The following is a 17,210-nucleotide window of genomic DNA, read 5'->3' as shown; positions in this document are numbered from 1 at the left end:
GATATTTTTTATTCCCCCCAACATCAACGTTTCCTTGAGGGGTTCTCTAACATTTCAAATCTTACTAGGCTCTCTCTCAACATGTAAAAATAAAAAACTGAAGTTCAGAGGCATCCCCGTTGATGCAAAATACGAAATCATGGAGCTCCTGCTCCAATCTCTGATGCAAACCAGGACACCAAAATGCTGATGGTCCCACATCCATCTCATTACAGAAATACCTTCAGGATCATAATGGCATTTATAAAAATATATCATGAAATCAGAATCAGTGTGTTAGCATTCAGTGTATTCATTACAAAAAGAATCTATGATAAATCAATCTAGCAAAATTTTAGTATAGACTGTTGATGTATGTATGTTACAGAAGCATGAAATTTTTATGTCGTACAATGCAAATTCATATATGGAAGGGCCACCCTGTACCTGCATTTGGAATAGCAGTACTCCAGGTCATGTTAAAATGAAGGTCTTTCTATAGCATTAGTTAGGATGGCGAGGAAAACATATTTAGCAGAGAATGGTTTTCCTTCATGCTAGGCTATGATCCACAGTCCTCACAGGTTTGGCAGCATCTTCAACATCTTGAAAACATGATTCTGCAGGCAGCCTGAAGCTTAAACAATACATTGCCTGTAAAAAGAGGGGGAAAATACATAAGTCGTACAAAGAATATATACGTTCGCAAGTTGTGAAACTGTAAAATTATCTAAAGTTCTCTTAGACCTTAGAACTTCTAAACCTATAGAAAATAACAAACAAATTATGGTGATAAAGAAAAAATGCATGGCAGAAATCATAAGTTATGCTACCAAACTTGATTCCATCTGTCGGATGGAACCACAAAATGTAGGTCCTCCACAAAGAGCTTGCTGGAAGCACAAACCATGCCATGCCACCTAAAAGAGTAATGCTACAGACCCAACCATATCACCAAGTATTTTCTGTGGATAGATGGCATGCGCCGTGGCAAAAGGGATTTGGTGTGATTCACAAGGATTGTAGTGAATCACTATGCACATGCCCAATGGCAAGCGAGCTGTGAACGGAAAATATTTGGTAATGGGTTCAGACTCCTTGGCATTTTTCAATTTCAAAAAAGACTTCAAGCAATTTTATACCTTGTTAGGAGCAACATCACGAACCCTGTGAAAAAGTGGTTCTGCTATCCTAGCATTCAAAGCTTTCTCTGCCTCCTGGAGGGAACAAGAAAGGGGATAATCTTTCAGATAGTGATTGTACATATACAATAACATGGAAGCTAAATTATGCAGATACATATGAAAAGGACAGATACAATAAGTATGCTTTAGTTGGTTTTATGACATCGAAATATTTTTACCTTAAAAAAAATGAGGATGGAATGTATGCTAAAATAAACTCCATAAGAGTCTCCAGCTAATCATGCAGTGCAGCGATAATTAGCATATATTATACTAAATCTATATAAATGTTTATAATTCTAAGAGGAATTAAATTATTAATGGTTTCCTGGGCAGTAAAGAACATATTCTTGAGGTGAATTCCCATGGTAACACTTAAGTCAGCACCAAATGAGGCAGCAGCTATAAGTTCTGTCTGAAGGCTATAGTTCATCCACCTTCCTGGATCATAACTGAAGTATGGATTTCAATACTTTAAAATAGTATTATACATATATACATAGATATCCATATGTCAATACACATAAATACATAGAAAGGCACAAGCACATGCGCAAGTGCAAATGACACACACACACACACACCATATACGTATTGAATTTCTATAAATTAGATTTTCTTTGGATCACTAAGTACCAAGGTTCACAAACTCGGTACTAGATCCCATATACACCTACTACTGGGGTTAGTTCAGCTTTTGGCACTTAGTATGCTCCCTGTACTAAGTATCAGTTCAGCATCAGTATGTACGCCCAGTATGGAATGGTACACAATGGTATTATGAACATTGCTAAGTACCCTCATTCCAACCTAAACAAATCTGCAACTAATACACAGTATTCTTCATAATGCTTCTTCAATTTAATAAATTAATTTGCTTTCATTAATGACTTTTGTGCGATTGATCATCAATTTATGTTGTTGATTAAATTTTATACACAGCTTTTACAAAAATATTATATGCAATAGGTTGTCAAAACTATCACTATTCTTTTTAATTTTTCTTTCTTGCATATCATGTTTATAATATATATATAGCTAGACCTGGCTAGACTTGAGTAGATCTTCACTCAAATCTGATCAAGTCTACATGAAATTAAATTATATATATATTTTTGATCACTTGATGCATAGGCCAAGGTCCTCCAAATCACATCAATTTTTGTAAGTAGTTTAGAGGTATTAAATCACATCCAACAGCTCATATCATCGATATGGGAACCCCATTGTCCAATGTAGACCTAACCGGATTTGAGTGGAAATCTACTCGAGTATAGCTAAGTCCAGCTCTCTCTCTCTCTCTCTCTCTACCCATACACATACACAGACATATATACATACATACATACTCAAATATATATATATATATATATATATATATATATATCTTCAACCTGATCTGAATGGAGAAAAATTCAGCTTGGCTTCCATTTGCTGACCTACTCAAAAAATGGATGGGAATTAGGGTGCGCCGATCCATGATCCAATTAAACATGCTTGCAAAGTATGCTATCATTTCTAACACAAGAGGAATTCAGGCTAAAGCCTTTGTGATTTTTCGCAAATCGAATCCCGTTATACTAAGGCTAATTGAGAAAGTGAGGTCGGAGGACTGCATACAAACACATAGGAACCCAAGGCAAATACTCTCAATCAGATTTTTCACAGCTCTTCCAAAGTGAGAAACAGAATCAGCAAACCATTGGAATTAATAAAAACAGGAATGGCTGCAAATTTGGGAACTAAAATATTGATATAATCTTGGGCTGTGAGCAGTGTATCAAGCTACTGAGAAAAATGCCGTTCAAACAAATTGCAACCTACCTTTTGCTTGCTCAATGGAAACTCTGCCTTCCAATGATAAGATAGCCACTTCAAAATACTTCTAGATGGCTTATACATATTTGTAAGTTAAAAGAAAAAATATGAATTTAACAATTTATGATCAGCTTCCTTTAGTCGACAAATCAACACAAATGATGTTGCACAGCTACTGTATATTGTTAAATGATGGTAAGTCTATACAATCTTATGGCATAAAAGCCAGACACTCTAATAAGTTGAATGCCTTATTTGGTTGTTACTTCCTACTGAATGCCGTTCTCTCTCCTGCCTGCTAAATGTTTGTTTTTTAATCAAAAACGAATGGCATACCAAACTTCCATTCTAATAATAAAACATACTTTATGGATCCATTAAATCTGAAGAATAAACTTCTTAAATCTTGTTCAGTTTGTCAAATAGAAACTGCATTGTACCATCTAAAATCCATATCATATCAGGGTCTTGGATTCATATCATTGACAAAAATGGGAAAGCATCCCAGCAACTATTCTATTTTTACCATAAAAAGAAAGAAGATGATCAATTTGATGTTCAACAAAATAATTTTTCATGCAATCTAGCGGAAGCAGTAAAAAAAATATCAGGTAATATACAGCAATGAAGTTTCTGCAGGAACTCACAGCTAATATTGATTCTGTGGTTTCATTTGATCGTATGAAGCAGTAGCAGTGTATCCAGGGCAAAGGTCCTTTCCAGTATTTTCTTGGGAGAAGGCCCTTGAAAACATCTGTATGTCATTTACCAACAATCATGAAAATAAGACAAAAATTAATCATATATTATGGACTTAACATGTAATTCAGTAAGAATAAAACTTGAACAAGAAATATAGCAAAAAGCAAGTTTATAAAGAGTAAAATAACCTAATTACATACAAATATACATATAAAAAAAGATCCCAGTAGAGATTAGATACATAATGTGACTGACTATTAGATCAGGAGAAGATTTGGGAGTAATTAACTCTTTGAAGGCACCAAATGCTGCAACCATCATTTGCATATGTAGGATGAGATATTAGAAGATACTTTCACTTTGGCAGTTTGGTGTGTTTTTGATTCATTGGTATAAACTGTCAAAATAGTTATCCACCAATTTAAAATAATGCAGCAAGTGACAACGGGACCACGTAGATCAAGGTGAGCCTAACCGGTACCGGCACACATACCAATCGGCTATCAGTTCGAAATGGTACCGGTTTGGTACAGGGTGAACCGGACGGTCCACTCTAGTTCGGCATACTGTAAATTCAAGCTTTTTGAAAAGAGGGGGACGAACCGGTTCAAACCGGTGCGAACCGAGTGGTTTGCCCCGATTCTGCTACAAACCGTCCAATTCGGAGCAATTCACGGCATTTCAGGAAATATTCGCACCATCATGCCACAAACATCACTGAACTACTGTCGTTATGATGGTATGTGGAAGGTGCAATAAGACATGGTTGATCAGTTGATGTTGATGATGGCTATAAGCAATGGCAAGGGATTCCATGCATTCCTTTTTGTTTCTTTTCAAGGTCTTTGGGTGTCTGGTATGGAGCTTAAAGAAATTCAAAAAAGGAATTCTGAAATATGTCCATGTGTTTCTCATAATAGTGTGCACATTTTACTGAAAATAACCTCTTTGGTAATTCAATTTTTTCTCATATCTTGGTAACCTCTTTGGAATTCTATAATTCTTCCTGAAAGTAACAAAAAATAGCATACATGCAAAAGAATGATGTCTCATAACATGGCAGCCGGGCAAAACTTTCCATGTCACTGCCTAGCACATTTTGGAACCAGCAGACATGGCCACAGAACACAACTTCACGTATCCTCAGCCAAAACAGAGCAACAGCTCTCTTGAGAGAAGTACATAATCCAAAAGGTGACCAAGAATGTGGCTACTAAATGCCAACAAAATATATTTCATTTCTCTTTTATAAAATGGAAAAAATTTCAACCTAATGTTATCCTTGTTTAAGTATGGTGCAAAGATGCATCTACAAGATTTATGAGCAAGATGGCCATAACTGATATATGCATCATCTTCAAGGAAGATGCCCGTGTGATTGGTCTATGCATTCACTTAATGGGTGACTAAGGGTTCATTTAGTTATTAGGTTGTTTGAGTTGTAATTTGATTACAATAAAGCTCAGTACAGAATGTCATATATATCCCAACCATTTTACGGCAGAGTACTTGTATCCTGGCCCTCAGCATGGAATTGTACTAGATTAAGAGAATTGTCATGGTCACAGATCACTCCATTGGGCCCTCCCTTTCCCATCTTTCACTCTCCACTTTTTTCTTCATTTATCTTTCAATCTCTTTACCTTCCTTTCATTTTTGTCCATCAATTCTTCGCAAAGCATAGCTTACACAACAGTCCAAAAACTAATCTTTCCTTCATGCGCTTATACTAGATCTGTTCAAAATTAGTTTCTTATTCTGCTTAGTGCAGAACAAAGATAGAGAATGGTTGATAGTGGGTGCGGGTGGACTTAGCCATAAAATTTGAAACTAAGACTTCATCTATCTTCCTCTGAAATCATGTTCAATATGTGCAACTCTAGGAATGATACATGTGCAGGTGCAAATGTTTACCTACAGAAGAATTAGCAAATACATAGTAGGAATTCCATGCATTTCTGGATGTTTTCAAGAGAACATTAGGACAAAAGAAAAAGAATTCTCTGCATATCCAGAATAATATTGCATTGCACAACACTTCCTTTCTATGCAAGTCAATAGGCAAAAATGCATACAATATAAAATTATAATTATAAATTACAATATATCAGTAAAAACAAAACTCACCAAGAAACTGCAGAGCAGAAGCAGGAAGATTCATTATAATATGATCAACATGCTCATATGTCTTGGGAATGGACAATTTGAAGCTTCTGATTCTCTTGCTAGCGTTTCCTTTTATCACACTCGCTGCAATTATACAACCATTTTCAGTGTTTCTATCACAGAAGCCGCTACTATATTTTTAAAAAAAAAAACTCTTAAAAGTCGAGGGCAGGCCTTGGTGCAATGGTGAGGTTACTCCATAATAGTTTGGATGTCATGGATTCGAAACAAAAAGCCAAGTCAAGAAGGTCTATGTACATCTAACCCTCTCCAGACTCTGCAAATGTGGAAGCCTCATGCACTAGGACGCTCTTTTTTAAAAGTCAAGAAGGTCTGTAGTAGAAATTAATCATAAAGGTTGTTTTTCATAATCCATAAAAGTAAGGACAGTAAAGCTACATGAATGGACATAGTTCAGCCCCTATTGACTTAACACTCAGAGCTGTCCTAAAGGTCCGTAAGTATTTCTGATGCAAAACAGACCGGAACAACAATCATGTCTAATTTTCGTATACCTGAGTTCTTTCAAGACCACCCTAATAGATAATTAGGTCCGCTAACCACCTTAAGCTTTCCTTTATCCTTGCTTTCAACTCCCGCCTATGAGGGCATCCTTTACCCATTTTTTTTGTAATAGTGCATCTTTTACTTAACTCTGTAATGGATGCTATCTCCAGACTGTCAATATTGTAATTGCTAACCTTCCACTGCAGCTTACACTTAACTAGGAAAGAACTGAGCTTCATTAATATCATCATAATTATTATACATCAAACAAAGCTTTCAGTACCATTGTTTGAAGGATCCACCAACTTACCATCATCAGAAATCTCAGACCGCCTTTTAGCAGCAGCATTTGCTATTGTTGAAGAATCATCCAGACGATCTTGAACATTTCTTCCAGTATCGAGCATTTCCTTATTATCAACTGCAATATATATATATATATAAACTTAATGCGAGAATATAACTTATAAGATAATAGATAAGCCTTCTGCAAATTAGGCAACATGATACCAGTCTGTTTTCCATGTTCAGAACTTCCTTCTCTATTAGCTATCAAATTGTTTGTTTGACAATCTATGAGTACAGTGTCCTGAGATTCGGGTTTAATCTCTGAATCAGGCACAGATATCATCTGGTGCATGAATGCTCTAGCATCCAGGTTATATGCATAAACACGATCCTCCACCTTGTTGATCTTTGCATTAATCTTTAAATAATGAACACTATCTGGATTTAAATCATTTGCATATACAACACATCCTTTCTGTGCTGCTGGAATTGAAAATGGACCAACACCAGCAAACATATCGCAAATGGTCTCTCCTGTCTGGAACTGTGAAACCAATCGAATGTGTTCATGCTCAAGCCTTGAGTTCCAGTATACCAAGCTGTAATCGAGTCTAAATGTGGCACCATACTGTTTCACATCAGTGACCATATCATCATTTCCTGCTAGAACTTCAAAATTTGGCACTCGGAACTCATTTGTTATGGTTCCAACTTTATTCACCACGGTTTTGATTCTTGGTTGATTTTTCTGCATAAAAAGCCAAGAAAAGGTACTAAATAATTTTTCTAGTAATTCACAAACTAGAAAGAGAGCACAAAATGCAGAACATACTTTAAGCAAGAAGAGCAAAATGTCCTGTATGTAAGCAACTTTTATCTTGAACCATGATGGACAAACATGGGAAAAGAAGATATTATCCTGAAAACAAATAAAATGTACATGCAACATATGCTTTCTGAAAACAACTTAGTTTAGGGGAGGAACCCCATGAAAAAAGAAAAGAAGAGAAAAAAAATAAAAAGATCTGGAATGCACATGTGAATGTTAAGACCGGGATAAGTCATTCTTTATTATGTCTTATGAGAGTCATTCTTTATTATGCCTTATCAGCATCTTTTTGATGCAAAATCACCAATACTTATTTGGTCTTACAGCGGATCCTTCCGCTGGATATCAGAGGTCTCACCTATAAATGATGTTTAAGCAAGCTAAGAAGATCGTTACTATATTATTAATCTTATCTTAGCCACCTATTTGGACGTCAATTAGTTGTAAGCAACACCAGCGAAGATCACTCTTCTTCACCTCGATCTTCCCTACTACTTTTTTTTTTCATTGATTGGCAGCCTTGTAGGCATATCTCTGCACATGCTTGCATCTCTTTGTGATGTATAATATATGTACTTGGGCATATGTGATGCAAAAAGTCCTACTTCATTCTAAAATTCATGCTGGAGCCACATAATTCAGGTAAATATTAAGAATGAAGCAGAAGCAGACATACATCAAAGATAACCTTCGCTATAACGTCTTTGTAGGGAAGCAGGTCACCAGTAATATTCAAATGAGCAATATGACCTGGAGATAGGAGGGTAATGTTAATTCAACAAGGCATATAATTTTAGGCATCATAAATTAATTATTATTTACAATGTGAACTGCCAATTTCAATCATTAACAACATAATACATAAAAGGAACAAATAACAGAGCAGTTTAGCATACGAAAAATTAAAGAATACTTAACTATTGTTTCAAAAGAAGAAGGCACCTCCACTCCATGGGGCAATATTTGCTTCAGAATATGGTCTATAAACAAAGAAAAGAATTAGAAAAAAAGACAGTTGTTGGATATATGATTATTAGATAACTGAAGTGGTTGAGCAAGAGGAGTGTCTGGTTTACAGCTGACCTGCACCCCAATAGGAATATCCAAGTGTCAGTGAATAGGGCACTACTTCAATGTTGCATAATTCCTTCAGTGCATCTAGTACTCGATCTTGTATCTCAGATAAATCTGTTCCATTTTAAATATTCTTCACCAGTAAATACTAGAAACAAGAGAAGAATGCGAACTGTATATTATGAGAAAACCCAATTGAATTGTAATGTTTAGCAGTATAAGATACACAAATGACAGATACAACACATTGATAAAATATCAAGTCTCTTATTTCCTTGTTTTTATTCTTTGATTGATATCTATCCTTTCTTAATGTCAAGGGTACCCAACAACCAAGATTCACCATACTAGTGTGTACCATCCTATACCGGATGTACCGTACTGTACCGATACTGAACTGAGACTCGATATGGGGTCGTACTGACTCCCATATAGCAGGTACCGATATTGTACTAGCATGGTACCTGTACGGGTCCGCTACTAAAATGGCAAATTTTGCAACAAACAGATACAAATAACAAAACTGATAATATAAATAAATGAAGACCAAAAGAGAAACTTCAGGAGCATATCAAGCATGATGCTTTTGAAAGTGCCTTTCTTTGTGGCAATCAATTGGTATCATTCAATGGAAAGTAAGTGACAATTTGATTTACCATAACAAGATATTAGTTGCTGAATTACAAAGTAATAAAATTATTATTCTCACACCAAAAACAGAAAAATCATAAATCCAGCATTTCAAATTCTTACTTGGCTTTTAATTGTCAAGATTGTAGGACAATTAGTATTAGGCATCCGATGCATTCAGAAACCCTTGTCTAGAAAGTTAATTAAGATTTACAGTGGACAATAGTGATTTAAATGATATTGCATATGACACAGCTAAGACAACTAAGCAACTTAGTCACATGAAACTCTTACTAACAGTGATTTTCTAAAATCAAAAACACATATTTCTACTCCTTATGTCATCCGATAGAAATCAAATGCTCAATTGCCTTCCCAATGATCTATCAAAATTAATAATATGCGTCTTATATATTCAGAATTTCCCTGAAAAATTAAAATTTACAGCAATAAGTGGTTAAAACAGATACTGCAAGAAAGCAACCACAAAATTTGCAGCTTAACCTTGTGTAAACCTCATAATAATCCTCTTCTCAAATTTCATAAATGTTGTTCCTTATCTCATCCACGACATGGGCAAAAGCTAAAAAGTCAAAATTTACAGAACAATAAGTGACTAAAACAGATAATGCAAGAAGGCAACCACAAAAACTTTGCAGCTTAACCTTGTGTGAACCTTGTTACTTATTATCCACAACATAGACAAAAACTATCTAGAGCTAGATAGGACAGTGATAAGGCAAAACAATAGGGGCTCGCTGAAGTAGATGGGTAAATCAACCTTGTGGTTTTGTGCATAAATAATATGCTTACCAGGGTTTTGAATCCTTTCTGATAAAATAACAAAGCGATTTTTCTCAGAAGTTGGATCTTCAGTAATGGGCTTGACACGAGCTTTGTCTAACAGATATCTGCCAAGGACGATAAGTATTTAGAATGTCTGTAAACTGAAAAAGTCATACATGAAAGCTGATGAAACAAGTTAGCATAAGATTTCTGGAAGATACATTTTTCAGGAGGCATGTACACCATAATCGAATCACAACACACGAAAGTGTGTTTTTGGTTCATTTTAATCAGCAAAAAGGAACAAAGTAACAAAAACAAAACCAATCAAAACCCCCAGATACAAATTTATAGTTCAGATTTCATCCCTCAAGTGTGTCCTTGCCATGAATTTGTGCAACCTTCATGTTCCGTCCCTCTAGCAGAGGAAAAAATACATATAAATTATACCACTGATTGGGCTAATTATATATGTATGAACAGCATTACTTCAGTAATGTCCTTCAACAATTTTTGGCTACTATTTATTATTTTATGAATTAAGAATATAGTAATGCAACATGCTTGATTGTTTTCTTATGCTTTTGATTTTCTAAGGATTTCATATCCTATATCTATAAGTCGATTGATTTCTTCTCCTAATACGCTCACATTGTCATGATTCAATTGTAGGTATTTATCAAAATGAGTATTGTTCTACACCACATTGTCAATTCCTGTGGTTTATTGGTCAAGATGTGATGTTGTTCGTTGGCCATTGGTCAACTAGCTTCGGACTTTTAAAACTATTTAGTGATCTCTAGGTCATGTATCTTGTTTAACATTATGACACCTCATCTCGTTCCTTGATTGTTGTTTTATCTCATTCTCTCTAGTTTTACATTGTCTAGCTAAACAAACTATGAGTGGCGAAGCACTTCCTTTTGCCCCAATAAAGCATTGGAAAGTCTTTGGCTTTTGCATGTAAACCTGAAGATAATGTACTATACTATATTACTAATCAGGTAATATGATAGCTCATCTCATTTCACGGTTTTGCTTTATCTCATTCTCTCTTCTACATTGTCAAAGTAAACAAATTATGATTGGCCAAGCCCTTCCCTTTCCCCACAAATAAAACCTCTAAGGTCCTTTTTCTTTTCTTGAGGGTTATAAAACCTTGTGAAGTCTTCAGCTTCTGCAAGTAACCCTGAAGATGAGGTAGCATTCAATATTACTAATCAGGCATTTCCATAAGGAAACAAATTCAAAAGAAATTATAAATCATCAATACCAGAATCACAAGTCAAGTTTTCTGCTCGACTCTACTTTTTAGAGGTAACATTTTCATATCACATTATACATGAAGAACTAATAAATTATTAAAAAGGAGAATTTTTCCCTAGTTTCATGGAGAACTAACCAACAAATAAGATCGCAGTATTTTGCTCATTGTCCTTTTTCATCTCTTCGTACAAGAAACCAATTCATAAAGTGCAAAGCATGGAATTAGCATTAGATGGGCATAATCGCTGCTATTTAGCACTAAAAATCACTGAAAGAGAGAGGGAAAAGATAGAACGATAGAACTACCCGCGAAGAACGTGGCTGACGGACTTGCAGAGCTCTCGGGGAATCCGAAGAGCCCAGAGCTGAAGCGTAGACTCGAACTTGCTCTCGTCCAGCAGCACGGCGTCCGCCATCCTTTTCCGCTAACATCTAAGCACGTAATTCCGTTGATTTGGGGAAGAAGAAGCTCCAATCAGCCCGCCCTTCTTCGATTCGAAACGGAAGAGGGCTAGGGTTTTCGAGAGCATAAGGGTTTTTTTTTTTTTTGAGGGTAATGGAGTTTAGAGGCTCACCGGACCGGACGGTTGGACCGGGCGATGGCTGTTAGGGGCTGGGCCCGACCCAGGGTTCAGGGGTTCAAATATAATTCACAAAACGTTTACTCTTGTGAAGTTCTTGTGACATGATGTATTCTTGTGTGAAAAAATAGCCATGTGATTGCTTCTCTAATCCTAGTTGCTCATGGGTAAATGGCTTGTGAAATCCATCCATACAAACTTTGATATACGTTGCCGCTGCAATTTAGTTCGACCGAGGTGTTGAGTAGGAAAGACTGCTGGAGAGCTTGGCAGTAAGATGCTTAGGCCGTGCAGAATAGCAATATGCCTGAAACCGCATTAGGAGGTAGAGATTGTGTTTGAGGTTCCGACCCGTCGCCAAGCTCAACCTAGAATAACAAAGACGAAGAAGTCCTCTCAGAAGCGGCTCAATGCATTTGGGGGCCTAAAGTGAACTCACTAAGAGGGGTCTTTTTTTCTTTCCGTTTTATCTTTGAGGTCTTTCCTACAGTGGGCCAGCCTAAGACAAATTCACTAAGGGGGGTCTTTTTTTCTTTCTGTTTTGTCTTTGAGGCCTTCTCTACGGTGGGCCTTCTTTGGGTCAAGGCCTTAGGTAACCGTCTCAGTCACCTAAGGGTTGGGCCGGCCCTGAGTCCTCTTACTGCAAAGTGTCTGGTGGAGGACTCTTCGATACCTAAGTTGAAACAATATTAAAAAAAGAGAGAAAGTTTAAGAGGCGACAGCACGATGGTCTATTAGAGCTCTAGAGTACTTACTTCGAGGGGTTTTTTTGGGAATGGATTGTATTATCGAAAGTTGATGCCTGACGCTAAAAAATTCGGGCACATGGGTTAATCGTATTCGGCAAGCCCAACATGTTTGAAGAATCACGCGCGACCATTTTACGCGTGCATCAAGCCTCACATATTTTGCAGGTGCAATTTAGGAAACTGTATGCAGTCGTGGTTCAGGCGCTATCAACTGTGGAAGATTTTGAAATTCGAAGGATTGCCTGCACGCTTCTTAGGCTTATCTTATGGCAGACCTTGATCGGCAAATTGAAAGTTTCGTGGATGATTTTGAATGGCCAACCATTCGTGTGGATTGTGATTGGTTCCGAGGCATGTGTATAAGCCTGGATGTTGTAGTTGGCCGTTGCATCTCATTTGATAGGGCTCAGATTGCTTTTTCATAATCCCCATATGATCATGATCATGTTAGAATCTCAGTAAAATTCATTTAAACTTTTAAAAGATACCAAACCTTGAATCCAAATTTGTTATAGATTAACTTTTAATCCATTTTATTGTTTCAGCGTGGAATTTTTCTTTCCAAGGCTCGGCACCGATGTTTCTTGGTTGCATCTACTAGGGCTTTTCTCATATGTTCTTCTGTCGTTTGATTTGACGTTTCTTTTTTTGCTACAGATTTAAAGTTTCTTGAAGCTTGACGTACGGTGACACGGTCTTAGACCAGTAATCTGCAATATATTGGAAATAAGACAAGAAATGGATCGATATTCTACATTTGTTTGCAAGCAAATTAAGGAGCAGTGTATATATGCACCTTGACCTTGTTGATATATTTCCTGTCTGAAATGCTTATGATCCCTTGCACAACATGACTGAGTATTCTATAGCTTTGACATGGAATACCTTGTCCATGGTCATTGGAATTACATTGATTAAACCTCTCTTCACTGCCTGCTGCTTTATTTAAAGTTGGATATATGGCCGTCTGGTTTGTGATCATGCAAAGAGGCTACGTGCTGCAGGAGGTGAGATTTCATGGTTATCATGTGTTCCCTAAAACGAACCAACCGATACGAACGTTGGTTACTGCATGTTGTGTTTCCTATTTATAGTAGTGATCTTCTGAACTTATCAAGATTTGTCGTATCAGTCAGCATCATACCGTATTGTATCGGTACTGAACCAGTATGCAGCTTGTACCATATCAATACTTGATATGTCTTATCGCCTCGTATTGCCGATATTGTAATCTTAGAACTTACTAATTTCTCTCTAATCTCGATAGATCTGATCACAACTGATGCATAGTGTTGTTTTCATGTGCTTTGGTCATAAGATGTAGACCCTTCATGAGTAACCAAACAAAAAGACACATAGCTAGCTCATGATACTATCAGCACAGGAAGGACATGTCAAATTGTTTTTGTTTCGTTTTCCTTTATTCCAGCGTGCAAGCACCCTGTAAAGTGCTGCACTTTTTCACAACGCAAGCTGGCTTCAGAGCCATCCAATAGTATCTTTGGACAGCAAGAAACCTGTCGCCATTTTTTTTTTTTTTGAGTGGTAAGCGGCAAATATTTTTTTCTTTTACTTGTTCCCAGAAGCATTATTCTTCCTCCTTTTTTTTCTTTAAGAGGCAGAATTACGACCAAATTAAGCATCCTCACACATACACATGTATATGTAGCTGTGCGCTTGCATTTATGCATGCATGTATCTGCATATCAATCAACATTGATATGAGTATTTATAAAACCATATAGACATAAAAAAATACATCTCGTTGACATTTTGATATTCCATGTATTATTTAAATACCCACTCGCATGCGTAAAAGCACGCATTAGTGTAGCATAGCATGTCATTAGGCATGCCATTTTCACATCTTCTTGCATTGTGAGATCAACTTAGGCTTTGACTAGGCATCGAGGATGACATTTCTATATGTCATATCCACGCCTTCTATGATTCATATTGACGTGGACTGATTTTAAGTTTATTCGCCTATCCTTTTCACTTCAGAACAACTCAAGTTCCGATCTCTTATATATTTATGATCTATTTTTAAGATATATTTTTATGATCTATTTTTAACAATGTTTCCATGCAATCCAATTGGGTGTTGATTATTATATATTTTCTTCAAAAAACTCATCCTCGTGATGCTAGATTTCTGAATCCACCATCTGCTTTTTCAAGTACCTTTTAGCAAATTTTATTCATGCCATCTCAAACGACCAAGACGAATCCTACTGCACCCACTTAACAGGGTCGCTTGCATGTTCGCCGCGTGTACCCACAAAATCTTATAACAATACGTACTACATTAACGGTATTTCCTGACCCAAAAAATAAAGTTATTCTAAATATAATTAACTTACCACCCTTCACATGAACTACGTACTCGTAGAAGAAAGAGGCACAAGCCAATGCATTCTTCTTTTTTTTTTTTAACAAATCTAACAAAGTTATAGCAAATATCAGGAAGATCTTTTCGATCCTTCGCCATGCAGTTTCGAGCAAATTCTGAGTAAAAAAGTCTGCGACAATGCAAAGATCAACTTGAATTTTACTGCCAAGCAAACTGATAGAACACACAGAGAGGAGTACAAGGAGAACAAAGGAAGGGAACAACGACAGGGGATGGCCTTTGTGAACTACTAGGTAGACTGCAGCAAGCTTAACAAAGAGACATGGACAACAAAAAGGAAATCTTCAAGAGTTCTAATCTCTCTCCAGCAACTCCAGGACTTCAGCTTCCTTGGGCAAAGCAGGAATCGCTCCTCTCTTGGTTGTCGTTATAGCTCCACAGGCATTGGCAAATCTCAGCACTTCCGTCAGTTTCTTCTCATCCTGCAGTTAACACAAGGATCCCATGTAAGAAAAATGTCACTTGATATCTAACTTCTATATTTCCCTGTCACATGTAAGGTATTAACAGGCTCCTGTGTTTGAAGACACCAATACTGCATGCCATAACTCACTTGCAGTGCAGATTGGTCATCAGCGATCTTTCTAAGCATTGCACCGACGAATGCATCGCCAGCCCCCGTCGTATCGACTGGCTTCACAGCAATCCCTTTGACAGTCCCTCGAAAGTCCTATAATCAAAGAAACAAATACTGTGTAAACATGACAAGAGAAATAAATCCTACAAGAAGTTGTTGGAGTTTGTTCTTCTTCCAATTCACTTGATCATACTATTGTTTGTGAACTCTAGAGTTGTCATGATACCTTGGTGTAGTATTTGCATCCCTTCCCCCCAAGAGTCACCAGCAAAAGCTTCAATTCCGGGTGCCACAGGCTCATAACAGCATCATCTTCGACTGCGTCCTTGTTGGTCAGGAACTCAACCTCGGCATCACTGACCTTAATGATGTTGGATTGCTTCCAAATCCTCATGATAAGAGCCTGTGCATCCTTTGGGGATTCCCAGAGTCGTAGACGGAGATTTGGGTCGAAAGAGAGCAATGCCCCTGCCTTCTTTGCTATCTCCATCGCCGCCAACTGAGTCGACCGGCAAGGCTCTTCAATCAGGCTTATCGATCCATAGTGAAAAATTGTAGCCTGAAATTAAGGCCATCCATAGAAAAGTAAAATATTAATATCAGAAACAAAAGTCAATAGAACATAATTTCAGAAAATAAATCATACAGCAAGAATGCGAAGCTAAGGGATTGAAACATTTGTTTTTGTTTTTTTTTTTAAAAAAAGGAGTCTAAAATAGATTATTGATTTAGAAAATATGCATCTTCCTTAGTCCTCAAGAAAAAAAAACAATCATCTAAAAGTAGATCTTTTTTCCCCAAAAGATATATAATTTAGATCACCATGATCGCAGAAGGTATTTTTAATGGATGATGGACTGCTGATTAGATCAAATGCCTCATGAACTGCATCATTTTCCGTAAAATATGCAGAAATCCATGTACAGATCAGATCTGATGCTTCCGAAAATTACAGTACACAAGGGACATCAGATTGCAGCCTTCTTTGACCTATGTATGTATCGATCGCAGTCACTGTATGCCATAACCTAATCCCATCCCCTTTTCTAGAACAGATCTATGGAGATCATCGATATTCATCGCAGATACGAATTTATGTACAAAAACGTAATACAAATATAGAAGCTACTTGAAAAGGGAGTTACCCTTCTAACGAGATCTAGATTGAGCTCGGATTCTCTAAGCAGCATGTCGGCGCTTGGATTGCGGTAGAACATGAAGTCACGCTCGCCGTCGTTCCGAAGCGTCACAAAGGAGAGACCCGTCCTCGCGGTGTCGTCGAAGACCACGCCCTTATCATTGACCCCATTATCCTTGAGGATCGCGGCCAGCATGAACCCGAACTCGTCGGCGCCGAGCTTCCCGATGAAGGCCACATGGCCGCCAAGCCTGGCCACCGCGATCGCGGCGTTGGCCGGGGCGCCGCCGGGGGCCTTCACGAACCCCGGGGCCTCGGCCAGCGACACGCCAGCCACCGTCGGCACGAAGTCGATGATCATCTCGCCGAAGCTCACCACGAAGCCCTCGGCGGTGCCGTTGGCGATGGCCATCGTCGATCTCTCTTCTTCGGATTCGACGAAGAAGAGACCTGACAGGAAACGTGAAGAGAGGAGAGAAAGAGAGAGAGAGAAGAGATGGAAGAGAGGGATGGATGGATATAA

At 37.5% G+C, this 17,210-nt stretch overlaps 2 protein-coding genes across 2 annotated transcripts; both read right to left on the bottom strand.

Annotated features, from left to right (window-relative positions):
- Positions 1–226: 226 nt before the first annotated feature.
- LOC103714617 (S-adenosyl-L-methionine-dependent methyltransferases superfamily protein) lies at positions 227–11,772 on the bottom strand. Its single transcript, XM_088720154.1, has 11 exons — positions 11,536–11,772; positions 9,991–10,088; positions 8,557–8,661; positions 8,393–8,453; positions 8,150–8,225; positions 6,867–7,392; positions 6,667–6,777; positions 5,811–5,933; positions 3,629–3,735; positions 1,122–1,196; positions 227–633 (listed from the first exon to the last, which is right to left on the bottom strand). Exons 1-11 carry the CDS (start codon positions 11,643–11,645, stop codon positions 532–534), a joined length of 1,494 nt encoding a protein of 497 aa, XP_088576280.1. The 5' UTR covers positions 11,646–11,772; the 3' UTR covers positions 227–531.
- Positions 11,773–15,108: 3,336 nt separating this feature from the next.
- On the bottom strand, positions 15,109–17,210 carry LOC103714607 (fructokinase-1-like). The gene is made up of 4 exons (XM_008801918.5): positions 16,695–17,210; positions 15,776–16,108; positions 15,526–15,642; positions 15,109–15,394 (listed from the first exon to the last, which is right to left on the bottom strand). The coding sequence occupies exons 1-4, from the start codon at positions 17,097–17,099 to the stop codon at positions 15,266–15,268; spliced, it is 984 nt and encodes a 327-aa protein (XP_008800140.2). The 5' UTR covers positions 17,100–17,210; the 3' UTR covers positions 15,109–15,265.

Source organism: Phoenix dactylifera, chromosome 4 (genome assembly GCF_051530095.1).
Source record: "Phoenix dactylifera cultivar Ajwa chromosome 4, Ajwa_hap1_PhDact_Kaust_v1.1, whole genome shotgun sequence".
Classification (NCBI taxonomy): domain Eukaryota; kingdom Viridiplantae; phylum Streptophyta; class Magnoliopsida; order Arecales; family Arecaceae; genus Phoenix; species Phoenix dactylifera.
The sequence above is the reverse complement of the archived record's forward strand: the minus strand, read 5'-3'. Positions and strand labels throughout refer to the sequence as shown.